The 26545-nt window shown below is 47.5% G+C and overlaps 1 protein-coding gene across 7 annotated transcripts in view; it reads left to right on the top strand.

Moving 5' to 3' along the window:
* LOC721747 (uncharacterized) overlaps positions 1-25488 on the top strand; it is a 36383-nt gene extending 10895 nt beyond the window's left edge. For all 7 annotated transcript variants that reach the window (XM_028853139.2, XM_015146301.3, XM_077944723.1 and 4 more), the window contains one exon: positions 22662-25488. In XM_028853139.2, coding sequence (XP_028708972.2) covers positions 22662-24400 — 1739 coding nt within the window. In that variant the 3' untranslated portion in view covers positions 24401-25488. The remainder of the gene's footprint in view (positions 1-22661) is intronic.
* Positions 25489-26545: the final 1057 nt, after the last annotated feature.

The raw sequence follows: 26545 nt of genomic DNA, 5'->3' as shown, positions 1-26545 counted from the left end.
ACACACCTCAATGTAGAAAGGATAATCTTTTCAACAAATGATGCTGGAACAACTGAACATCCACATGCCAAAAAAAGAGAATCTAGACACCCTTCGCAAAAAATTAACTTAAAATGTGTCTTATTCTGCTCAGACTCAATACCACAAGCTGGGTGCTTAAAACACTAACTTTCCTCCACTTCCCTTCCCCTCCCCCTCCCCGTCCCCGTCCATATGGAGGCTTTGGTCACCCAGGTCAGAGTGCAGTGGCATGATCTCAGCTCACTGCAACCTCCAGCTCCCGGGTTCAAGTGATTATCCTGCCTGAGCCTCCTGAGTAGCTGGGATTACAGGCACCTGCCACCATGCCCAGCTGGTTTTGTACTTTTAGTAGAGATGGGGTTTTGCTATGTTGGCCGTGCTGGTCTTGAACTCCTGACCTCAGGGGATCTGCCCACCTTGGCTTCCCAAAGTGCTGGGATTACAGACGTGAGCCACCATGCCCAGCCTTATTTTCTTACAGTTCTGGAGGCTACACATCCAAGATCAGTGTGTTAGCATGGTTAGTTTCTGGTGAGGGATCTCTCTTTCTAGGTTACAGATGACTGCCTTCTCACTGTGTCCTCACATGGCAGAGAGAGAAAGGGCAAGTTCTTCTAAGAGCACTAATTCTGCCATGACGACCCTCATGACCTCATCTAACTCAATTGATCTCTCAAATGCCCCATCTCCAAACGTCATCACATTGAGGCTTCAACTTGTGAATTTGGGGTGAGCAGGACACATTTCATTCCATAGAAAAATGGATCATCTAAATATAAACCACAAAACTATGAAACTTCTAGATGATAATATAGGAGAAAAAGAGATGACCTTGGTTTGACAATGAGTTTTTAGGTGCAACACCAAAGGCACAATCCATGGAAGAAATAATTGACAAGCTGTACTTCATTAAAATTACAAAATTCTGCTCTGTAAAAGACAACATCAACTTTGGGATCTCTACTAAAAATACAAAAACCAGCTGGGTGTAGTGGCAGGTGCCTGTAATTCTAGCTACTCCAGAGGCTGAGGCAGGAGAATCGCTGGAAGCTGGGAGGCAGAGGTTGCAGTGAGCCGAGATTGAGCCACTGCACTCCAGCCTGGGCGATAGAGTCAGACTCCATCTCAAAAAAAAAAAAAAAAAAGACAATGTCAAGAGAATGAGAAACAGTCCATAGATTGGGAGAAGATATTTGTAAAAGGCACATATAAACTACCATTATCCAAAATATGCAAAAAAACTCAAGAAAACGAACAGCCCAATTTAAAACATGGGTTAAAGGCCTGAATAGACTCCGGATGGAAGGAGATACCCAGATGACAGGTGGGCATTGTGAGATCAGTGTCATATGTCTCTAAGGAATTGCAAATTAAAACAATGAGATTCCACTGCACACCTACTAGAATGGCCAAAATCCACGTCACTGATAACCCCCAGTGCCGGCCAGGATGTGGAACAGGAACTCCCATTCATTGCAGGTGGGGGATCAAAACGGTGGCCACTCTGGAAGACAGTTCGACAGTCTTACAAAACTAAACATACCTTTACCATGTGATCCAGCAATTTTGTCCCTTTGTATTTACCCAAATGAATTGAAAATTTATGTCCACACAAAATCCTGCACACAGATATTTATGGCAGCCTTATTCATAATTTCATAATTACCAAAACTCGTAAGCAACCGAGATGTTCTTCAGTAGATGAGCGGGTAAATAAACCAGTGGCATATGCAGAGAATGGAATCATATTCAGGGATAAAAAGAAATGATTGACTGGACACAGTGCCTCATTCCTGTAATCCCAGTACTTTGGGAGGCCGAGGTGGGCGGGTCACTTGAGGTCAGGAGTTCAAGACTAGCCTGGCCAATATGGTGAAGCCCCACAAAAATTAGCTGGGTTTGGTGGCATGCACCTGTAATCCTAGCTACTAAGGACGCTGAGGCAGGAGAATCGCTTGAACCCGGGAGGCGGAGGTTGCAGTGAGCTGAGATGGCACCGCTGCACTCCAGCCTGGGCGAAAAGGTGAAACTCAATCTCAATAATAAAATAAATAAAATATAAATAAAAATAAATGAGCCACCAAGCTATGAAAAGACAGAGGAACCTTAAATGCACATTACCAAGTGAAGGCAGTTAGTCTGAAAAGATTATACAGTTGGCCTTTGAACAACATGGGTTTGAATTTCCCAGGTCCACTTATATGTGGATTTTTTCAACCAAACACATGTGAAACCCACATGTCCAGAGGGCTGACTTCATGTAAGTGGATTCTGAAAGGCCAGCTATGGAACTTGAGTATGCATGGATGTGGGTATACATGGGGGGTCTTGGGCTGAATCCCCTTTGTTTACCAACGGACACCTATACTGCATGATTCCAACTATATGACATTCTGGATGAGGCAAAACTAGAGAGAGCAAAAAGGTCAGCAGTGCCGAGGAGCAGAGAAGCAGGGTGGAGCCAGAGGATTTTCAGGGCAGTGACACTAGTCTATATAGTACTACAGAGGTAGATGCAAAACCCATAGATCACGCAGCTCCGAGAGTGAGCCCTAAACTGAGAGTTTAGATAGTAATGATGTGTCAGTGTGGGTTCATTCATTGTGATGCTGTATCACTGTGTTGCGGGAGGTAAGTAGTGGGGGAGGTGTGTGTGTGTGGGGGGTGTATGTAGGAACTGTGTTTTCTGCTTAATATTGCTGTGAAATGCTCTAAAAATAAAAGTATTTTCAAACAATCTCGTGTTTCCCCAGATTTTCCATCTCTAGTGCTCTTCATCCCTTTCTGACGATCTGAGTTTCTAGCTGGCATCATTTCCCTTCAGCCTAAAGACCTTTGCATTTCTCATGGTGCGAGTCTGCTGCCCCAGTTCTTAGTTTTCTCGTGTATGAAAGTACCTTTATTTTGCTTTTTTTTTTTTTTTCCTTTTCCCATTCAGCACTTTAAAGCTGCTATTTTACTCTTTTCTGGCCTCCTTGGCTTTCGATGAGGAGTCACCACGGGATCCCTGGCTGGTGGTGTGTCTTGGGTCACTCTCCTGCTTTCCAGGCGAGCTGCCTGTCGGTTCGGTTCCCAGCAGGTAGACTCTGATGGGCTGCAGCACCGGCCTCTTGGGTTTTCCTCTGCTAGGTGTTCATACAGCATCTTGATCCTGTAGATTTCTGTCTTTCATCAAATTTGGGTAACTTTTGACCATTATTTCTTCACATTTCTTTCTGTACCATTCCCTCTCTGGTCTCCTTAGATACCAATTATAAGTGACCATTTGAATTATGTAACAGGTTTGTAAGGCTGTTTATTATTTTAAAAATATTTTTATCTGTATTCTTCCGATAATTTCTGTTCATCTCAATTAAAGTTCACTTACTCTCCTTTATTGTGCCCATTCAGCTGTTAGTCCGTCAAGTAATGCTTTATTTCAGAAATTCTGTTTTTCAGTTCCAGGATGACCATTTTATTTTTTATTATTTCTGTGTCTCTGCTGAGACTTTTGACTCCCTGAGATTTTCCTGTTTTGTTTTACTTCACTGAGGATAATTATAATTCCTGTTTTTAAATCCTTGTCTGTTTCAACGTCTGACTCATTTCAGGGTCAGATGGCTGATTTCCTTTTCTCACAAAAATGTGCTCTATTTTCTTGGTTCTTTATGTGTTTGTTAAATTTGGAGTAGAGACTGTGGATTCTGTACGTATGGGTATTTGTGTATCTGCGTCTGTGTGTATGTACGTGTTTACACATGTGAGTATGTGTGTGCGTATGAGTGTGTGTGTACCTCTGTGCAGCTGGTCACCAGCATGTACCTTCACAAGTTACATTTTGCTGGCATTATCCGCGAGCTGTCACCACTGTGGCCTGGGCACCGAGCTTTCTGAGGCTTGTGTGTTGGCTTGTCCCAGGGCTCTGCCATCGTCAGTATTGGCCCCGCTCACAGATACTCTTTCCTGGGTTGGGCCAGCTCCTTTTGGACACTTTAGAGATCCATCTCGGGCCCATCTGCGTTTGTGGTGCTGCTTTTCTGTGGCCCCTTCCGGGTACTGGGACTGTTCCCTTTTGGCATTGCATTTGGCAGCACTTCTGAGGAGCTCAGCCTCCAGGGCCTCCTGTTGTCCTTTTTTTTTTTTTTTATTTCATTATTTTTATTTATTTATTTTTTCTGTTTTTTGCTGTTTTTGTTTGTTTGTTTGAGACGGAGTTTTGCTCTTCTTGCCCAGGCTGGAGTGTCATGGCGCCATCTTGGCTTGTCACAGCCTCCGCCTCCCGGGTTCACGGGATTCTCCTGCCTCAGCCTCCTGGGTAGCTGGGACTGCAGGCGCTCACCACCACGCCCAGATAATTTTGTATTTTTAGTAGAGACGGGGTTTCACCATGTTGGTCAGGCTGGTCTCGAACTCCTGAGCTCAGGCGATCTGCCCGCCTCGGCCTCCCAAGGTGCTGGGATTACAGGTGCGAGCCACCGTGCCAGCCTATTTTTACTTTTTTGATATTTAGTCTTGTTCTGTTGCCCAGGCTGGAGTGCAGTGGTGCCATCTTGGCTCAGTACAATTTCTGCCTCCCAGGTTCAAGTGATTCTCCTGCCTCAGCCTCCCAAGTAGCTGGGACTATAGGCACCCGCCACCACGCCCTGCTAATTTTGTTTTTAGTAGAGATGGGGTTTCACCATGTTGGCCAGGATGGTCTTGAACTCCCTACCTCAGGTGATCCACTCGCCTCAGCCTCCCAAAGTGCTGGGATTACAGGCATGAGCCACCACGCCCAGCCTGAAAATGCAGTTAAAAAAAAAAATTCATTTTGCTTGTTTGTATTTTTCTGTTGTTATTTTTATGGTTTCTTGAAGACATGAGAAGATTCAGAGCTAAACTTTGTTCCCACTGGGACCAGATAATGAAATTCTTTTTGTTTTTTTGAAACAGCCTCGCTGTGTCACCAAGGCTGGAGTGCAGTGGCGCGAACTTGGCTCGCTGCAACCTTACCCTCCCCGGTTCAAGTGGTCCTCCCACCTCAGCCTCCTGAGCGGGACTACAGGTGCACTCCAGCACACCCAGATGATGTTTGTATTTTTAGTAGGGACAAGGTTTCACCATATTGATCAGGCTGGTCTTGAACTCCTGGGCTCAAGCAATCCACCTGCCTTGGCCTCCCAAAGTGCTGGGATTATAGCATCAAAACACATGAGGTTTCCGGGTGCCGTGGTCACGCCTGTAATTCCGGCACTTTGGGCATTTTTGTTTCCATTTAGTTCATATGTCAAGCATAGGCTATTTCAGCAAAATAAGATTCCTAGCATCCCTGGGCTCTATATTTTGTAGAGAGCTCTGTAGGTTGGAGTCTAGTTGCAAGTCCATAGTTGGGGCAGAGGCAACCCTTTTGATCCTAGTTTGTGGGGGGTGGAGTTGTGATTTGTGATCCTAGTTTGGGGGTGGAGTCATGATGGGAGTCTGCAGCGGGGAGGGTCTGTGTTCTCAGTGTTGAAGTTGGAGCGATGTCATCCCCCTTGAGATGGGGGCCATCCAGGTGGATGGATGGTGTGCCCCCAGTTGGCCACCCCTGTCAGGAAGGCCTTGTAGTTCCCTGGGAGGGCTGCTCTGCGCATCTCTGGCGCTCTTTCAAGTATCACCCTGCATTTATGGTGATCCCTCACAGACTAAGGTGAGGAAGCCCTAGGAGGCAACTTCTTCCCAAACAGGTGCCCCCACAAGGTTGCCCTGCACAAGAGAACCGTCCTGTTTCCACAAACAGGTGCCCCCCGAGGTTGCTTTGAATGAGAAAACTGTCCTGTTTGCACTTGCCTGACTGAGTCTAAATCTATGGGCAGAAGGCAGTTTGGACTTGCAGGCATGTTGCATCACAAGGCTGCCAATTCGACTGACTCGGCCAGGTCCTCCAACACCATGAGCAAGGGGCTGGGTATGAGTAAAGCCACACACCCTCCTGGAGTTTGGGAAGACCCTTCGTGTCAGGTCAGCCTGGTCCCGCAGGTGCCATTTCCATGCAGCAAGGTGGCACCTGCCTGTGCTGGGTGGGAGGTGTCCTGAGCTGTGGCGTGGTGGGGATCGGAGTCCACAGGGGTGCTGCTTCCACTCATTGTGGGACCCTCAGTTTCTAATTGCGCCCAATAGGCAGATAGCATTTGCCTTTCTAGGGGGCATATTGAGCTGCTCTTTGGGGCTCATTTAGTTCAGAACCCTATGGGCAACCAGGTGGACCATGTTTTCTCCACAGACTCCATGAGGCAGAGTGGGTGTCGCCAGAGCTTCCACGCAAGAGTGGGACCTGGAGGCATGGTGGCATGGTGTGCTGGGCTGCCTGCCAGGCTGGGCAAGGGCTGTGGGGCCTCCCCACTGAGAGGTGGTTGCTTTACAGGTTATAGCATAAAAGGGTCTGGGTATTAGAGTAAGATATGGAAACTCTTGTCTCCAAAACATGAAGAATCCAAATCGATGTGTCTGTCGAAGACCTGTGGGTGGTATCAGTGTCAGTAGTTTATGTTTAACAGTTAATAGGATCTGCTGCACCCTGACCAGACAGTGCCCAAGAATTTTACTGAAGGCACTGGCCCCTGTATTTTATGTGGGGTGATACCATAACCCTTTTTTTTTTTTTTTTTTTTTTTGAGACGGAGTCTCACTGTGTCACCCAGGCTGGGGTGCAGTGGTGTGATCTTGGCTCACTGCAAGCTCCGCCTCCCGGGTTCACGCCATTCTCCTGCCTCAGCCTCCCAAGTAGCTGGGACCACAGGCACCCACCACCACGCCCAGCTCATTTTTTGTATTTTTAGTAGAGACAGGGTTTCACCGTGTTAGCCAGGATGGTCTCAATCTCCCGACCTTGTGATCCGCCTGCCTCGGCCTCCCAAAGTGCTGGGATTACAGGCATGAGCCACCACGCCTGGCCTCATAACCATTATTTTTATTTATTTATTTATTTTTGAGACAGAATCTCGCTCTGTCGCCCAGGCTGGAGTGCAGTGGTGCAATCTCTGCTCACTGCAAACTCAGCCTCCCGGGTTCACACCATTCTCCTGCCTCAGCCTCCTGAGTTGCTGAGACTACAGGCGCCTGCCACCACGCCTGGCTAATTTTTCATATTTTTTTTTTTCTAGGTAGACACAAAGTTTCACCGTGTTTGCCAGGATGGTCTCGGTCTCCTGACCTCATGATCCGTCCCCCTTGGCCTCCCAAAGTGCCGGGATTACAGGCATGAGCCATCGCACCCGGCCATCACCGTTATTTTTCAGCTGGGTTATGATGGTGTGTGAATGTGAACAGCTTATTCAGAAGGAACCTTTTAACAGGAGGTCATCAATACAATGCCATAAATGACAGTGTGGAAGAGATGCCTCATCCAGGTCTTGTCTGCAGAGGTTTGGGGCACTGGCTGGGCTATTGGGGACCTCGCTGGAAGCTGAGTAAAGGGATATTGTGTTCCTTTGAAAATGAAGGCAAATTGTGGTTGAGACTCCTCAGTAATAGGTATAGAATAAAACCTATTGGCCAAACCAAGGACCACAAAGTGTGCACCTGGGACCATTGGAATATCTTCAATAATTTGTTATCTTAGTTAGAGGGGCCTTTGTTGGAGAAACTTGGGCATGTAAGTTTCAGTAATTAATAAGTAAGCGCCACTCTTTGGAACTAATTTAGGGTACAGGCTAGACTATGCTGTTAAAGGGAGAGAGAGTGGTTTTGTAACCTTAGCCTCTAGCATGTTTTTAATGACTGGGCACAGGCCAGCACACCTTGTTTTAAGGGATATTGAGGGGTGTGCACCGTCTTTACTGGACGTGGCAAGCGGACGGGTTCCCAGTGGGCAGCTGCAACCAGAAGGGCCGGTGACTTAGGTTTGTTCCAGGAGCATGAGGGCACCCACTCCCATGATGGAAGAAGAGAGAGCCCGTGGGTGGCAGATGTTTAATAAAAGTAGTGCCAATGGAGGCATCTAAAGGGTCGTGAGGGGCCAGGCGCGGTGGCTCATGCCTGTAATCCTAGCACTTTAAGAGGCCAAAGCAGGCAGATCACTTGAGACCAGGAGTTCGAGACCAGCCCGGCCAGCATGGTAAAACCCCGTCTCTACTAAAAATACAAAAATTAGCCGGGTGTGGCTGTGGGCACCTGTAATCCTAGCTACTCGGGAGGCTGAGGTGGGAGGATTGCTTGAGCCTGGAAAGTCAAGGCTCCCGTGAACCAAGATCATGCCACTGTACCCTAGCCTGGGCAACAGAGCAAGACTGTCTTAAACAAAATAAAATAGGCTGGGTGCGGCGGCTCACACCTGTAATCCCAGCACTTTGGGAGGCTGAGGCAGGTGGATCATCTGAGGTCAGGAATTCAAGACCAGCCTGGCCAACATGGTGAAACCCCATCTCTACTAAAAATACAAAAAAGTTAGCCATGCATAGTGGCAGGCGCCTGTAATCCCAGCTACTTGGGAGGCTGAGGCAGGAGAATCGCTTGAACCTGGGAGCCGGAGGTTGCAGTGAGCTGAGATTGTGCCACTGCACTTCAACCTGGGCAACAAGAACAAAAAAAAAACTCTGTCTCAAAAAATAATAATAATAAAATAGGCCGGGCACGGTGGCTCACGTCTGTAATCCCAGCACTTTGGGAGGCCGAGGCGGATGGATCATCTGAGGTCGGGAGTTCAAGACCAGCCTGACCAACATGGAGAAACCCTATCTCTACTAAAAATAAAAAAAATTAGCCGGGCATGGTGGCGCATGCCTTTAATCCCAGCTACTTGGGAGGCTGAGGCAGGAGAATCACTTGAACCCGAGAGGTAGAAGTTGCGGTGAGCTGAGATTGTGCCATTGCACTCCAGCCTGGGCAACAAGAGTGAAACTCTGTCTCAAAAATAAATAAAATAAAATAAATAAATAAGTAAAATAAAATGAAGGTGAACTCCTGAGGGTTTGTTCGTGATTCCCTTTATTTTAAAAGCTTTCCCTTTTTACATTTTGTAGGCTCCTCAGAAACTGCTGTGACTTGGGTCCCCTTATAAAGTACTGAAAGTTTTTCTTGCCCCAATTAATAGAGTAGTAAAAGGCAATTGTCCCCTCAGAGTGGGACAGTCCCTGGAGGACCACCAAGTCCCCAGGCTAAGGGATGAGGAGGCTGCCATTCTCTCAAGTCGGGAAAGGAGGGAGGGTATTAGTTCCGTGAGAACAGGCTGTCGAGGGTCCTTAGCCTTCAGAAATGTGGCCGCGTGAGCCCAGGTGTTTATTTTCTGGTTGCCCCATGATGAGGGCGTTGGGCACAGCCACCCATCTTGGGGGCCCATGAGGGTCTGGTTCTTAGTCCGGGGATTTGGGGAAGTTTCCAGGTGCTCAGGGAAAATAATGGTGAGGCCTGGGTCCCACTGTGGGGGGCCAGAGGCAGTCGAAGTCAGGCTGGGGGCCCTCAGCAGGTGACTGCTGAGCACCAGGGAGCAGCTGCCCATGTCTCGCCTTTGCACGTGTCTTGTCCAGAGCTGCCATGTGACTGAGGGGAGCCTCTTCAGGACTGGAGACAGTCCCAGGGTCCCCCGGCAGTGACATTCAAAGAGACAACAGACCCCTTGCACTGTCTGCTGTCACTCAGCAGGAGGTGGGTGTGGTCTCCAGGGCCCCTCCACAGTGAACTCTGGCTGTTGTCACTGGTGGGTGGTTGAGTCCAGGCCTTGCCTTGAGTATCCACAGCAGGGAGCCTCCGAGTGCGCCCGTCGTCCCCACCCGGTGAGGCTTCTTCATCAGTGGTTTTTCTGATTCGTGGGCATGGGATTGGCCACATTGAGGGACAGATGTGGGGGATCTGGGCCAGTGTCCTGGAGGAATTTAGTACACATTTCTGTGGGAGTGAGCACTAACTCTGACCCGGTGCTAAATGCCCTGAGTCAGCCCCCTTTTCACTTTGTCAGTGCAAAATCTTTTTTTTTTTTTTTTGAGACGGAATCTCACTCTGTCACCCACGCTGCAGTGCAATGATGCGATCTCAGCTCACTGCAACCTCTGCCTCCCGGGTTCAAGCAATTCTCCCACCTCAGCCTCCCAAGTAGCTGGGATTACAGGCGCACTCCACTACCGGCCAGCTAATTTTTGTATTTTCAGTAGAGATGGGGTTTTACCATGTTGGCCAGGATGGTCTCAAACTCCGGACCTCAGATGATCCACCCTCCTTGGCCTCCCAAAGTGCTGGGATTACAGGCATGAGCCACCGCGCCTGGCCAGTGTAAAATCTCTTTTTTTTTTTTGAAACAGAGTCTTGCTCTGTCCCCAGGCTGGAGTGCAGTGGTGCGATCTCAGCTCACTGCAAACTCCGCCTCCCTGGTTCAAATGATTCTCCCACCTCAGCCTCCCGAGTAGCTGGAATTACAGGCACCCACCACCACACCCGGCTAATTTTTGTATTTTTAGTAGAGACGGGGTTTCTCCATGTTGGTCAGGCTGGTCTCGAACTCCTGACCCCAGGTAATCCACCCACCTTGGCCTCCCAGAGTGCTGGGATTACAAGCGTGAGCCACTGCACCCAGCCTGCAAAATCCCTTAAGGCAAATTTGAATTTTCTACCATAGAGGAATTTTGGTCTCCAGTTCTAATTCCCCCGTCCCCTGTGATTTTGACATTTTTTAGATTATTGCCAGATGAATCTGAGGGTGACCTCTGTGTGTCCCTACCTTGCAGGCAGCACCTCCCTCTCCAGGGTGTCCCAGCGGCCTCTGTGGGACCAGGGTCAGCACCCACCAGCGCCTTCATTTTCTGGTGTCAGGGTCAGCCCCAGGCCTCAGGACCACAGGACCAGCGGCACCAAGTACAGCCCATGCTGTTGCTGTGAGCCTTGCACTCATCTAAGAGCTGGATGGCGGCCTCCAGCGTCCGGTGGGGCAGGGACTGGGTGCTCAGGGCATTTGCTTTTGCCCACCAGTCCATGCCAGGGATTAGACCCGTGAAACCCCCTGGAGTTGGGGGACAGGGCCGACAGGCACAGGGACAAAGCATGGATATTTGCAAGGGGTCATGGCCAGCCCTGCAGGGATCGCCCATGGTCTGGGTCTGCAGTAGACCTGGATACCTGTGAATGCCACGGGAGGTGTCCATATAGCCAGGAGCTCCCCTCAGCTCAGCACTGGGACAAAGGAAAACACCAGGCAGGTGTGGCATGGGAAGGTCCCAACAGAGGGACCGTGGTCTGAGCGGGTGCCTCCTCGGTCAGGATTTCGGAAACACAGAGCCACCCTTACCCGCCCAACAGCCATTTAGGGTGCACAGTTTAGGCATCTGGCACGTACAGCCTAAAATTCTGCCGGCTGCCGGCTGTGGGACCGACCCTAGCGGCATCTCTGTTCCCAGATGTAGTTATCCCCACTGGCAGTGACTTTAGTCAGCCAGGCGCAGCTGAAAGGCATCTCGCGCTCCATCCCAGCCACTGTGATAGCTGTTCCAGGGTTTTTCTTTTATTCTTTTTTCCTTTTGTTTCTCTTGAGAAAACCTCTTCAGTGATCAGACACAAGATGGAAAATAAGGATTTTCTTACTTACAGGTCTTGGGAGTACATGGCACGCCTGAAGGCCACATGGAGGTCGGCGTGAGGAGAGAGGATGGAGGGCAAGGATCTGGGGCATCTGCCTCTCCTGGGTTCCAGGGTGTGGGTGGAAGCCCAGGTGGAGAAGAGGGGTTGCAGGGTTTGGAGCAAACACGTGCAAGGAGGGCTCCTGCTCCGCAGTCAGTCCAGGTTTTGCGTCCAGTCAAGCAGCTGTGTGCAGGTGGGCTTGGAGCGGTGGCCTCTGACCCGCAGGGACTAAGAGGGAGGGGTAGGGAACTCAGGTCAGGCGGCTGCCAGAGGCCTCATGGCAGTCGGAGCTCATGTCAAAGAGGATAATGCATGTGGAGGCAGCTCAGAAACAGGCCTGCTGCACTGGGTCTATTTTAGAGGTGGGGTCTCAACATCTTGCCCAGGCAGTTCTCAAACGTTTGGCCTCAAGCGATCCTCCCACTTCAGCCTCTCAAAGTGCTAGGATTACAGGCATGAGCCACCACAGCCGACTTAAGTAATATTTTATCAACATTTTTGTTTTGTTTTGTTTTGAGATGGAGTCTCGCTCTGTTGCCCAGGCTGGAGTGCAGGGGCACGATCTTAGCTCATTACAACCTCTGCTTCCCGGGTTCAAGCGATTCTCCTGCCTCAGCCTCCCATGTAGCTGGGACTACAGGCACATGCCACCACACCCGGCTAATTTTTGTATTTTTAGTAGAGACAGGGTTTCTCCATGTTGGCCAGGCTGCTCTCGAACTCCTGACCTCAGATGATCCACTCGCCTCAGCCTCCCAAAGTGCTGGGATTACAGGTGTGAGCCATGCAGCCTGGCCTTTATCAACAATTTATTACATATAAGTGAATTATTACTGCTGCCAGTATTAAGTTACCTACTGTGGTTTGTGTTTGAGGTCTGATAGGTTCTAACGCTCAGTCTAATGTAATTGGCCAACTCATCTTTTTCCTATGACTTGTCAATCATGCATAGGTTTTGGATTATCTAGAATTGATGTACAGCACTTTTCCCCCAGTGTGTTACGGAAGATTTCAGACATACACCACATTTGGAAGAACTTCATGGTGAAGACTCATACACCACCACCGAGGTTCTGTGTTAACATTTACCATGCCACTATCCCTCTACCAGACCCACCATCTACTTTGTTTTTGCTTTTGAAGTAAATTGCAAGGCTGGGCACAGTGGCTCACACCTGTAATCCCAACACTTTGGGAGGCTGAGGTGGGCAGATCACTTGAGGCCAGGAGTTTGACACAAGCCTGGCCAACATGGTAAACCCCGTCTTTACAAAAAAATTTAAAAATTAGCCAGGCGTGGCCGGGCGCGGTGGCTCAAGCCTGTAATCCCAGCACTTTGGGAGGCCGAGACGGGCGGATCACGAGGTCAGGAGATCGAGACCATCCTGGCTAACACGGTGAAACCCCGTCTCTATTAAGAAATACAAAAAACTAGCCGGGCGAGGTGGCGGGCGCCTGTAGTCCCAGCTACTCGGGAGGCTGAGGCCGGAGAATGGCGTAAACCCGGGAGGCGGAGCTTGCAGTGAGCTGAGATCCGGCCACTGCACTCCAGCCTGGGTGACAGAGCGAGACTCCGTCTCAAAAAAAAAAAAAAAAATTAGCCAGGCGTGGTGGCACATGCCTATAGTCCCAGCTACTCAGGAGGCTGAGGCATGAGAATCACTTGAACCTGGGGGGCAGAGGTTGCAGTGAGTTGAGATCGCATCATCGCACTCCAGCCTGGGTGACAGAGAAAGATTCTGTCTAAAAAAAAAAAAAATTCAGCTGTCAGGACATGTCCTTTATTGAATTTAATTTTATTTTTAATTTTAAAATTATTGGGCTGGGTGTGGTGACTGATGCCTGTAATCCTAGCACTTTGGGAGGCAAGGTGGGTGGATCACCTGAGGTCAGGAGTTTGAGACTTGCCTGGCCAGCATGGTGAAACCCTGTCTCTACTGAAAATACAAAAATCAGCAGGGTGTGATGGCTCACTCCTGTAATCCCAGCTCCTCAGGAGGCTGAGGCGGGAGAGTTGCTTGAACCTGGGAGGCAGAGGTTGCTGTGAGCAGAAATCACACCACTGCACTCCAGCCTGGGTGACAGAGCAAGACTCTGTCTCAAAATGCATACATACATACATAAAATAACCAAGAAGCAGCACTAACAGGACACTTCCTTTAAATACATATGTGTCATTGATTGAAGATCAGTGTTTGTTTACAGTTTTTTCTTTTGAGGTGAAAATTATATAAATGAAGTGCACAAATCTTAAGTGTGAATTTGCTGAGTTTTAACAAATAGACACACTTGTGTAAACCAAACCTCTATCAAGATATATAATGTTATTGTTGCCCAGAAAGTTCCATCGGTACGCAGTACACCATTGAGGAAACACACTTTTGTAGCTGGAGGAAGACAAAGAACTGCATAGTTTTGTGAAACTATGGTTCTGATAGCCACTGTTTGTGGTCATTTTGACTAAAAGTGTTGATTGGGATATTCTAAACTTGCAGGGGAGCAAGGCTCCTGTGTGTGGTTCGTGCCAGACTTAGACCGGGAAGCAAGGTGGCCTTAGGTCGTGGCCCAGGCATCCCACGGATGATGTCAGTGTAGTGAACCCTAACGTCATGGGGTTTCGTCAGTGCTCTGGACATCATCTGGAAGCACTGAAGTCCTGTTGGGGCAGCTGGAAGAGAGTCCGCCCTCAGTCTTAATCCCATGTGGCGACATGGTGCCCGAGGTGCTACTGTCTCCTCTCATGGGGGTAGTTCCCACGACCGTCACTGGGTGTCTGAATCGCGTGAGGAGATTTCTTTTTTTTTTTTGAGACGGAATTTCACTCTTGTTGCTCAGGCTGGAGTGCAATGGCACCATCTTGGCTCACCACAACCACCGCCTCCCAGGTTCAAGCGATTCTCCTGCCTCAGCCTCCCTAGTAGCTGGGATTACAGGCATGAGCCACCACGCCCAGCTAATTTTGTATTTTTAGTAGAGATGGGGTTTCTCCATGTTGGTCAGGCTGGTCTCCAACTCCCGACCTCAGGTGATCCGCCTGCCTCGGCCTCCCAAAGTGCTGGAATTACAGGCATGAGCCACCACGCCCGGCCTCGCATGAAGAGATCTTGAGTAAGATCTTGTCAGCCAGATGGGAAAAGATGATTCTGTTTTTGTTTGTTCGCCTTTGAAGGGGCAGTGGTGAGCACAGGTGCCCTGCTTTAGAAGTTCTGAGTGTGTGTTGTACAAGAAGGAGGTTAGTGATGGGCGCCCCCGGGAGCCACAGGCTCTGGTCCCGTCCTCCCCTACCACGGTGTCTGACCTGGCCCGGCAGGCGTCTCTGGCAGTGCCTCCATGTGGACTTTGAATCCAGGCTGACTTTCAGTCGTGTTTGTTGGGGATTCCTTGCCAGGGCCCTGCCCCTGGGACGCCTTGTCGCGGCATCACATGCTGTGCTTTCCGTGGCTGTCTTACGCGGGAGGCCTCTGGGAGGCAGCAGAGCCCACCCTTGCTGCTCTTTGTCCAGGGATTGGTGCTCTGGGCCCCACGCCTGGAGGGTCCTTTAGGCCAGGTGGATAAAGCATGGCCTCTCCACTTACCTGTTTGTTTTCTGAGTTCTCTTTTGGCAGCTTTCAGCCGATTCTGGTGATGTATGAAGGGAGGGGCACCGCTGGGCCTGCCATACAGCTGCACAGTGAGCGAGCGGCCGCGAGGTGGTGGGTGAGGGCACTCCCTCCTGGGAACCCTGCCAGCCCTGCCTGCAATGTTGAGAAACTGTTACAGTGGAACATTTTTATCTGAGTAGTCACAAAAAACACATGTAACTTGTTGATAGCCTGATGAGAGATGTTTCGGTTTTGGTTTCTCAGAGACAGGGTCGCACTCTGCTGCCCAGGCTGGAGTGCAGAGGTGCGGTCTGAGCTCACTGCAGCCTCCACCTCCTGGGCTCAAGCGTTCCTCTCATTTCAGCCTCCCAAAGTGCCAGAACTACAGGCATGAGCCACCAGGCCCGGCCGAAGAGATCTATTCTTAAGCGTCCTGTTACATTGATAGGAGACACTGGGGAGGACCCTGGCATTTAAAAGGAATCTTACATGCTTGCTAAAGGGCACTACGCATAGAGAAAACGACATAAAACTTTTCTTCATTTTTTTCCCAATTTTTCTTTTGACTTTTATAACCAGGAGCTTTAGGAGTGAACTCGTATTTTTAAATTTTAATATGAATATAGGTCAGGCACACTTCATTTTCTTCCACTTCATTTTGTTGTGCTTTGCAGATACTGCTGCCTTTTTTTTCCCCCCTGTAGACGGAGTCTCGCTCTTGTCGCCCAGGCTGGAGTGCAATGGCACGATCTTAGCTCACTGCAACCTCCGCCTCCCGGGTTCAGATTTTCCTGCCTCAGCCTCCCAAGTCGCTGGGATTACAGGCGCGCACCACCATGCGTGGCTAATTTTGTATTTTTAGTAGGGACAGGGTTTTACCATGTTGGCCAGGATGTTCTCCAACTTGTGACCTCGGGTGATCCGCCCCCCTGGCCTCCCAGAGTATTGGGATTACAGGTGCGAGCCACTGCGCCTGGCCAACATTTTTTACAAATTGAAGTTTTGTGACAACCTTGTGTTGAGAGAGTCTTGTCAGTGCCATTTTCAACAGCACATACTCACTTCTGTCTTTGTGTCACATTTTGATAATCATTGCAGTATTCCAAACCTTTTTATTATATCCGTTATGGTGCTCTGTGATCTTTGATCTTTAATGTTGCTACTGTAATTGTTTCAGGCACCATGAACTCTGCCTGTATGAGATGGTGAGTTTAATCAATGAATGGTGGGTGTCCTGACCCACTGAGCAGCCATTCCCTACCTCTCTCCCTCTCCTAGGGCCTCCATATTCCCTGAGACTCAGCAATATTGAAACTAGGCCAATTAATAACCCTGCAATGGCCTATAAGCGTTCAAATGAAAGGAAGAGTCACACGCCTCTCACTTTATTGCAAATGCTAGAAATGATCAAGCTTAGTAAGGAAGGCGTGGTGAAAGTTGAGACAGGCCAAAACCCAGGCCTTTTGCATCTGTTAGCTACATTGTGAATGCAAAGCAAAACTTCTTCAGGCGTGGTGGCTCAAGCCTGTAGTCCCAGCTTCTCAGGAGGCTGAGATGGGAAGATCGCTTGAGCCCAGGAGTTTGAGGCTGCAGTGAGCTATGATCACACCACTGCACTCCAGCCTGGGTGACAGAGTGAGACCCTGTCTCAAAAAGATAATAACAATAAAAAGAAAAGTTCTTGGAGGAAATTGGGAGTGCTATTCTGGTGAACATAGGAATGACAAGACAGTACAGCAGCCTTATTGCTGATATGGAGACAGTTTCAGTCCCCCTGAAACTGACTGGATAGAAGATCAAACCAGACACATTCCCTTAAGCCAAAGCATCGCCTCTAGAGCCAGACCCGAACTCTCTTCAATTCTGTGAAAGCTGAGAGGGGTAAGGAAGCTGCAGAAGAAAACCTTGAAGCTAGCAGAGGTTGGTTCATGAGGGTTAAGGAAAGAAACAGTCTCCATAACAAAAGCACAAGGTGAAGCAGCCACTGCTGATGGAGAAACTGTGTCAAGTTGTCCAGAAGACCTAGCTAAGATAATTGATGAAGGTGGCTACACTGAATAATAGATTTTCAGTGTAGACAAAACAGCCTTCTATTGCAAGAAGATGCCATCTAGGACTTTCATAGCTAGAGAGAAGGCAATGCCTGGCTTCAAAGCTTCAAAGGACAGGCTGGCTCTCTTGTTAGGGACTATGTACACACATTATATTGTTTACTGAATGTTCACAAATCAGACACAGCCATAGAACCAGCACAGATTAGGAAACAAAGCATGATCAGCTCTACAGAAGCCTAGTGGTGTCCCTGCCAGGCACTACTGCCCCAGGGATAATCACTGAGTTTTGCTTGGTTTTGAACTTTTTATAAATGGAATTTTGCAGCATACAGTCTTTCATGTTTGGGTTCTTTCACTAAAAAAAATGCTTTTTTCAGAGACAGGGTCTCACTCTGTTGCCCATACTGGAGTGCAGTGGCACAATCATAACTGACTGTAATGTCAAATTCCTGGGCTCAGGTTTTCCTCCCACCTCAGCCTCCTGAGTAAGGGGGACTACAGGTGTGCACCACCATGCCTGGCTAAGTTTTATTTGTTTTTAATTTTTTTTATTTTTTGGAGATGGAGTCTTGCTCTGTCGCCCAGGCTGGAGTGCAGTGGAGTGATCTCAGCTCACTGCAAGCTCTGCCTCCCGGGTTCACGCCATTCTCCTGCCTCAGCCTTCCTTCCAAGTAGTTGGGACTACAGGCGCCACCACCACGCCCAGCTAACTTTTTGTATTTTTAGTAGAGACAGGGTTTTACCGTGTTAGCCAGGATAGTCTTGATCTCCTGACATCGTGATCCGCCCTCCTCAGCCTCCCAAAGTGCTGGGATTACAGGTGTGAGTCACCACGCTCGGCCCATGCCCGGCTGTTTTCTAGTAGTCTTTATTATTATTATTATTATTTATTAATATTATTTTGAGACAGAGTCTCACTGTGTCGCCCAGGCTGAAGTACAATGGCACGATCTTGGCTCACTGCAACCTCCGCCTCCTGGTTCAAGTGATTCTCCTGCCTCAGCCTACCAAGTAGCTGGGACTACAGGCGCGCGCCACCACGCTTGGCTCATTTTTACATATTTTTTAGTAGAGAAGGGGTTTCGCCATGCTGGCCAGGCTTGTCTTGAACTTCTGGCCTCAAGTCATCTGCCCACCTGTGCCTCCCAAAGTGCTGGGATAACAGACATGAGCCACTGTGCCCGGCCTGATTTTCTAATACTATACTAACTTTGCATTCTTTTTTTTTTTTTCTTGAGACAGAGCCTCGCTGTTGCCCAGGCTGGTGTGCAGTGGCATGATAGCTCACTGCAACCTCTGCCTCCTGGGTGTTCACATGTCCGTGTGAAGACATCACCAAACAGGCTTTGTGTGAGCAACATGGCTGTTTATTTCACCTGGGTGCAGGCGGGCTGAGTCCGAAAAAGGAGTCAGCAAAGGGTGGTGGGATTATCATTGGTTCTTATAGGTTTTGGGATAGGCAGTGAAGTTAAGAGCAAGGTTTTGGGGGTAGGGGGGTGGATGTCACAAAGTACATTCTCAAGGGTGGGGAAAATTATAAAGAACCTTCTTAAGGGTGGGGGAGATTACAAAGTACATTGATCAGTTAGGGTGGGGCAGAAACAAATCACAATGGTGGAATGTCATCAGTTAAGGCTATTTTCACTTCTGTGGATCTTCAGTGGCTTCAGGCCATCTGGATGTGTACATGCAGGTCACAGGGATATGATGGCTTAGCTTGACACTGGGTTCAGGCAATTCTCCTGTGTCAGACTCCCAAGTAGTTGGGACTACAGGTGAGGATCATCACGCCCAGCTAATTTTTGTATTTTTGGTAGAAATGGGGTTTCACCATGTTGGCCAGGTTGGTCTCAAACTCCTGGCCTCAAGTGATCTGCCCTCCTGGGCCTCCCAAAGTGCTGGGATTATAGGTGTGAGCCACCACGTCCAGCCTAACTTTGCATTCTTGAAATAAACCCACTTGTTGATGTGTTATCCTTGTTACATATATGACAGGATTAGCTTCTGAATATTTTGTTTAGGGATTTTACATCCATCACTGTGGATGAGATTGGCCTTCAATTTTGTTTTCTCATACTGTTGTCAAATTTTGGTATCAAAGATGAATTAACCTCACATACATTGTTGGACATGTAGCATCTCTTTCTGTCTTCTGGATGTAACTAATAATGTAATAATAAAATGTAAATAATAAAACAGAATGAACAAATAACCAAAATGAAAAAGGAGCCACCACCTAGATATTTCAGACTATAATAAAAAGATATTTTGGGCCGGGTGCAGTGGCTTACACCTGTAATCCCATCACTTTGGGAGGCTGAAGCAGGAGGATTGCTTGAGGTCAGGAGTTGGAGACAAGCCTGGCAACATAGTGAGACCTTGTCTCTACAAAAAAATAAGGAATTAGCCAGACTACAGGTATGCACACCTGTAGTCCCAGCTACCCGGGAGCCTGAAGTGGGAAGAGCACTTGATCCCAGGAGTTCAAGGCTGCAGTGAGCTATGGTCACAACACTGTACTCTACCCTGGAAACGAGCAAGCACGGTGGCTCACGCCTGTAATCCCAGCACTTTGGGAGGCCGAGGCGGGTGGATTGCCTGAGCTCAGGAGTTTGCAACCAGCCTAGGCAACACGGTGAAACCCCGTCTCTACTAAAATTACAAAAAATTAGCCAAGCGTGGTGGTGAGCATCTGTAATCCCAGCTACTCAGGAGGCTGAGGCAGGAGAATCGCTTGAACCCAGGAGGCGGAGGTTGCAGTGAGCTGAGATCGTGCCATTGCACTCCAGTCTGGGCAACAAGAGTGAAACTCTGTCTCAAAAAAAAAAAAAAAAAAAGAAAGAAAAAGAAAAAAGGTGGTGGTGGTTGGGGGGAGATATTTTGAGCACATTTATACCAAATAGATAAAATGTATAAATATCCTAGAAAAATACAATTTATCAAAACTGACACAAGAAAAGGTTAATACATAATTATTTAAGTGCTAAATAAATTGACTCATAATTTAAAACCCTTCCTCAGAAAAAATGCCAAGCCCAGATGGCTTCACCAACTTGTACTAAACAGTTAAGGAAGAAATAGCAACTATCTTACATATATATGTTCAATAAAAGTTGGTTTATGCTGTGCATATAATTTTAGAACCTGATTCTTCACTTTGTAATATAAGCTTTTCATTTAATTATATATCTTTCTATTATAATAGTGGTAGAATTGTATTCCATTATGTGAATAGTCTTTACTGGGTTTAAATAACCCCATTTTTGGAAATTTGGGTTCTTCCTTGTTTCCCCACAATTACAAAATGCAGTGAGCATCATTGTACTCATTTCCATGTACATACGGCAGTCCACTTAGGATAAATCCTAGGGGAGCAGTTTGGGGGACAAAGGGTGTGTGATATATCAATTTTTTTTGCTACATTTTGTCAGCTTTTAAAAAAAGTTGTATTTTGGCCAGGCACAGTGGCTTGTGCCTGTAGTCCCAGCTACTTGGGAGGCTGAGGCAGGAAGATTGCTTGAGCCTGGGAGGTCAAGGCTGCAGTGAACTGTGGTTGCACCATGGCACTCCAGCCTGGGCAACAGAGCAAGAGCCTATCTAAAAAAAAGTCATTTATTTACAGTCCCACCAACAGTACATGGCATGATTGTTGCTTTAATTCTTTTTTTTTTTTTTTTTTTTGAGACGGAGTCTTGCTGTGTCGCGCAGGCTGGAGTGAAGTGGCACGATCTCGGCTCACTGCAAGCTCTACCTCCCAGATTCACGCCACTCTCCTGCCTCAGCCTCCCAAGTAGCTGGAACTACAGGCGCCTGCCACCACGCCTGGCTAATTTTTTTTTTTTTTTTTTGTATTTTTAGTAGAGACAGGGTTTCACCGTGTTAGCCAGGATGGTCTTGATATCCTGACCTCATGATCCGCCCACCTCGGCCTCCCGAAGTGCTGGGATTACAGGTGTGAGCCACTGCGCCCTGCTGATTGTTGCTTTAATTCTTACCAGTGCTCAGCATTTTTTTTAAGCCTTTATCATAAAGTCCAAATTTCTCAACCTCTTTGCAGTGCTTCTTGTGTCTTTACCCTGCCCCATCTTGCCCCACTCTCCCCTCATACTTCTTGCTCTAGCCGTGGTGGGATTAAAAAAAAAAGAGACAAGAGTTTCACTCTGCCACCCAGGCTGGAGAGCAGTGGCGTGACCCTACCTCACTGCAGTCTCGAACTCCTGGCCTCAGGCTCCCAAAGTGCTGGAATTACAGGTGTGAGCCAGTGCACTCAGCAGTTAAATTCTTTAATTTTTTTTTCTTTAGACAGGGTCTCATTCTGTTGCCCATAGTGGAGTACAGTGGCACCATCATGGCTCACCACAGCTGTGACCTCCCAGGCTCAAGCAATCCTTACACCTCAGTCTTCTGAATAGCTGGGACCACAGACGTGCATCACTGCACCCAGCTAATTTAAAAAAACAAATTTACTTTTGTAGAGATGGGGTCTCCTTATGTTGCCCAGGCTGGTCTTGAACTCCTGGCCTCAAGCAGTCCTCCTGCCTTGGCCCCCCCAACTGGGATTACAGGTGTGAGCCACCACATCCAGCCAGATTTTTTTTTTGGGGGGGGGGGGAACGGAGTTTCACTCTGTCCCCCAGGCTGGAGTGCAGTGGCGCGATCTCAGCTCACTGCAAGCTCCGCCTCCCGGATTCACGCCATTCTCCTGCCTCAGCCTCCTGAGCAGCTGGGATTACAGGCCACCGCCACCACGCCCAGCTAATTTTTTTGTATTTTTAGTAGAGACAGGGTTTCACTGTGTTAGCCAGGATGATCTCGATCTGACCTCGTGATCCACTGGCCTTGGCCTCCCAAAGTGCTGGGATTACAGGCGTGAGACACCGCGCCCGGCCCTGGCCCAAATTCTTTAAATCAAGAACTTGATTGATATTTTTGTGCATCACAGCCAGGCCCAGGCCTTCCTGTCTGCCACTGCTAACTTATTTCCTTTGTCAGGTTTCAGCTTGAACCTTACCCCTAGCATTTTCTCTGACCATGTAGACTAGGTTAGGGCCAATAACACATTTACACAATTTCTGTCACATGGCGTATCATTATTTTTAAGAACTTACTTGCTATCTACTTGAGTAGAACATAAACTTCATGAGATCAGAGACTATATTTATCTTCCTGTATATTCCTTACCTAGAACATGCCTGGCTTTCTAAATATTTGTTGAATAATTTGCCAATTTGATAGGTGAAAAATCATAATTTGTTTTGATTTGACTACTTTGATAACTAATGAACTTGAATATTTTTATCCTGTTGATTGGCCATCCCATCTTTACTTTTGAATTCTGCCTTTCACATGTTTTCCTGTGAGAGCACTGCCTTCTGCATGACAGTTTGTAGGAGCTTCTACCACATCGTGGACATTATCCCTCATGGAAGGTTTTCTCTAGTAACTCATTCATATTTTTCTTTAACAGATTCTGAGTTTGGGACCAAGAAGGAACTATCTATTTTAAACCAAAAATTTTCCGAAGAAGTAAAAACCCCAGAATTTGTATCAAGAAGTCTCTTAAGGGATAATGCACAGGCAGCTGAGTTTCGGGAAGCATGGTGCCATGAGGGTAAACTCGAAGAGCACCTGGGAAATTCTGCCGGGCAGAGTTTGAACAAACCCAATATTCACAAGAGAGTTTTAACAGAAGCTACCACGGGTAGGGAAAGATCTTTGGGAGAAAGACCCCAAGAGGGTAGTGCATTTGATAGAAACTTGAATCTGAACCAAAATGTTGTTAGACTTCAAAGAAATAAAACAGGAGAGAGGGTCTTTAAATGTGATATATGCAGCAAAACCTTCAAATACAATTCAGACCTAAGTAGACATCAGAGAAGTCACACTGGGGAGAAGCCATACCAATGTGGCCGGTGTGGACGAGCCTTTACTCACAGCTCAAATCTTGTTCTGCACCATCACATTCACACTGGAAATAAACCATTTAAATGTGATGAATGTGGGAAAACTTTTGGACTCAATTCTCACCTCCGTCTTCATCGGAGAATTCACACTGGAGAAAAACCCTTTGGCTGTGGTGAGTGTGGGAAGGCTTTCAGTCGAAGCTCAACTCTTATTCAACATCGGATAATTCACACAGGAGAGAAACCCTACAAGTGTAATGAATGTGGAAGAGGCTTTAGCCAGAGCCCCCAGTTAACTCAGCATCAGAGAATTCACACTGGAGAGAAGCCGCATGAATGCAGGCACTGTGGGAAGGCCTTCAGTCGAAGTTCCAGCCTCATTCAGCATGAGAGAATTCACACTGGAGAGAAGCCCCATAAATGCAATCAGTGTGGGAAGGCCTTCAGTCAGAGCTCAAGCCTTTTCCTCCATCATCGGGTTCATACTGGAGAGAAACCCTATGTATGTAATGAATGCGGTAGAGCCTTTGGTTTTAACTCTCATCTTACTGAACATGTAAGGATTCACACAGGAGAAAAACCCTATGTTTGTAATGAGTGCGGCAAAGCCTTTCGTCGGAGTTCCACTCTTGTTCAGCATCGAAGAGTTCACACTGGGGAGAAGCCCTACCAATGCGTTGAATGTGGGAAAGCTTTCAGCCAGAGTTCCCAACTCACCCTACATCAGCGAGTTCACACTGGAGAGAAGCCCTATGAATGTGGTGACTGTGGGAAGGCCTTCAGCCGGAGGTCAACCCTCATTCAGCATCAGAAAATTCACAGTGGAGAGACTCGCAAGTGCAGAAAACGTGGTCCAGCCTTTGTTCATGGCTCTAGCCTTACACCAGATGGACAGATTCCCACTGGAGAGAAGCACAGCAGAGCCTTTAGCCATGGTGCAAATCTCATTCTGCGCTGGACAGTTCACACTGGTGAGAAATCCTTTGGATGTAATGAATATGGAAAAGCTTTCAGTCCCACTTCACAACCCACGGAAGATCAGAAAATGCATGCTGGGGAAAAGCCCTATAAATGTCAAGAATGTGGAAACGCCTTCAGTGGAAATTCAGCCCTTATTCGACATCAGGTAACTCACACTGGTGGGAAACCCTGTCATTGCAGTGTGTGTGGGAAAGCCTTCAGCCAGAGTTCACAGCTCACACCACCTCAGCAGACTCATGTTGGAGAGAAACCTGCTTTAAATGATGGATCTAAAAGATACTTTATTCAAATCAAAAAGATTTTCCAAGAAACACATTTTTAAAGTGATAAATGCAGAAGACAATTTAGCAACTGTTCACTTTACATTAGAAGATAAGATGGCATAATGAAAGATAAATAAGGTCTAAATATTCCTGGCAAAGTAAAATAAATAGTTCAGATGACTACTAAAAGTCATTTAAAGTCATTAAATCTGGGAGTAAACACAAGAGAATTCATTCTGGGAAATCAGGCTGTCTGTGTAAAGGCTACTGCCGTGCTCAGGAGTTGAACCGTGTGGTGCTGTGTCCGGATACTCATGATGAATGGATGGAGGGTGTGAAAAATGAGCCCAGCTGGTGCTCTGGGTCTACCCTGCCTGACATCCTTCCAGTCTTATCCTTTGTTTCCTATCCAGGCCCAGGCTTGTGGCTGAGAACATCCACTTTCAGTCCCATACATCTGCCTCCAGGCAGAGAACTTGCGCCTGCTGGTGGGGCTTAGCCTTATTCCTTCCACCACCTCTCCCACCAGCCCGCAGAGGAACTGCAGGTAGACGTTTCCTCCTTGCTTGGAGCCCCAGTTTTTGCATTTCATTTTCATTAAAATGGAAGTTAGTTTGGTTTTGGTTCTAAGGAACTCTACAGTTTAGCAGAGAGAGGGGCCTACCAAGTATCTCCACTTTTGAAAATTATAATTACTGATAAAAAAAATTTTTTAAGGCAGGTTTATTGAAGCATAATTTATAAACAATAACATTTTTTTAGTGTATAGTTCTGTGGGCTTTGACAAAAGCAAACAGTTGTGCCACCACCACATTCCAGATACTGAACATCTTCACCACCACCCAGAATTCCTTTGTGCACTCTTGTGGTCAACCCCTCCTCAACCCCAGTCTGTGGAAACCACTGGTTTGTTTTCTGTCCATCGCCTCACCGTTTCCAGGATTGCAGTGTGCAGCTGTTTGCGTGTGGCTTCACTGAACGTGATGCATTGGAGTCATCCACATTGCCTGTGTAGACTGCTTTTTTACACCAAGTAGCATTCCATTGTATGGACGGAGCCATTTGTTTATCCGTTCCCGCATGGAAGGGTATTTGGGCATTTTCACTATGGGCAACTATGATTAAAGCTGCCATAACTGTGTATCAACTACAGGCTGTTTTGTGAATCTAACTTTTGAGTTATCTTGGGTAAACAGGACTGGGATTGCTGGGTCACATGGTAAGCTTATGTTTTACATTTTAAGAAACTGCCAAACTGTTTTACAAAGTCAGTTGTGCATCCCACTGACGATGTGAGTTTAGTTGCTTTGAATCCTCACCAGATCTTGGTATTGTACTTTTTTTTTTTTTTTTAGACGGAGTTTTGCTCTTGTTGCCCAAGCTGGAGTGCAATGGCACGATCTTGGCTCACCACAACCTCCACCTCCTGGGTTCAATTCTAGCGATTCTCCTGCCTCAGCCTCCTGAGTACCTGGGATTAAAGGCATGCGCCACCACGCCTGGCTAATTTTGTATTTTTAGTAGAGATGGGGTTTCTCTATGTTGGTCAGGCTGGTCTTGAACTCCCGACCTCAGGTGATCTGCCCACCTCAGCCTCCCAAAGCGCTGGGATTACAGGTGTGAGCCAATGCACCCAGCAGTATTGTTCATTTTTTAATATTCTAGCTATTTTAGTGGAGATGTAGTGGTATCCATGGTTTTAATTTCCATTCTCCTATTGACCATGGTTGGATCAGTAAGCATCTATTTAAAGAGTTTCATTGGGAAGTTTGAATAACACTGTAGTAGTTAGTTTCTCAGTGTGATCACCTTTGAAATTCTGATAATCAATTCTTTTTTTTCTTCTTCTTCTTCTTTTTGAAACAAAGTCTTGCACTGTTGCCCAGGCTGGAGTGCAGTGAAGTGATCTCGACTCACTGCAACCTCCACCTCCCAGGTTCAAACAATTCTCCTGCCTCAGCCTCCCGAGTAGTGAAACTACAGGCACGCACCACCATGCCCAGCTAATTTTTGTATTTTTCTTAGAGACGGGGTTTCACCATGTTGGCCAGGATGGTCTCAAACTCCTGACCTCGTAATCCACCCACCTCGGCCTCCCAAAGTGCTAGGATTACAGGCGTGAGCCACTGCGCCTGGCCTCTGATTTTCAATTCTGAGACTCTACCTGCAAGAATCTTTTTTCAAATCTACTCTTCATTCCCTCC

This window comes from Macaca mulatta, chromosome 8, assembly GCF_049350105.2.
Source record: "Macaca mulatta isolate MMU2019108-1 chromosome 8, T2T-MMU8v2.0, whole genome shotgun sequence".
In the NCBI taxonomy this organism is placed as follows: Eukaryota; Metazoa; Chordata; class Mammalia; order Primates; family Cercopithecidae; genus Macaca; species Macaca mulatta.
This window is presented reverse-complemented; position numbering and strand designations above follow the sequence as displayed.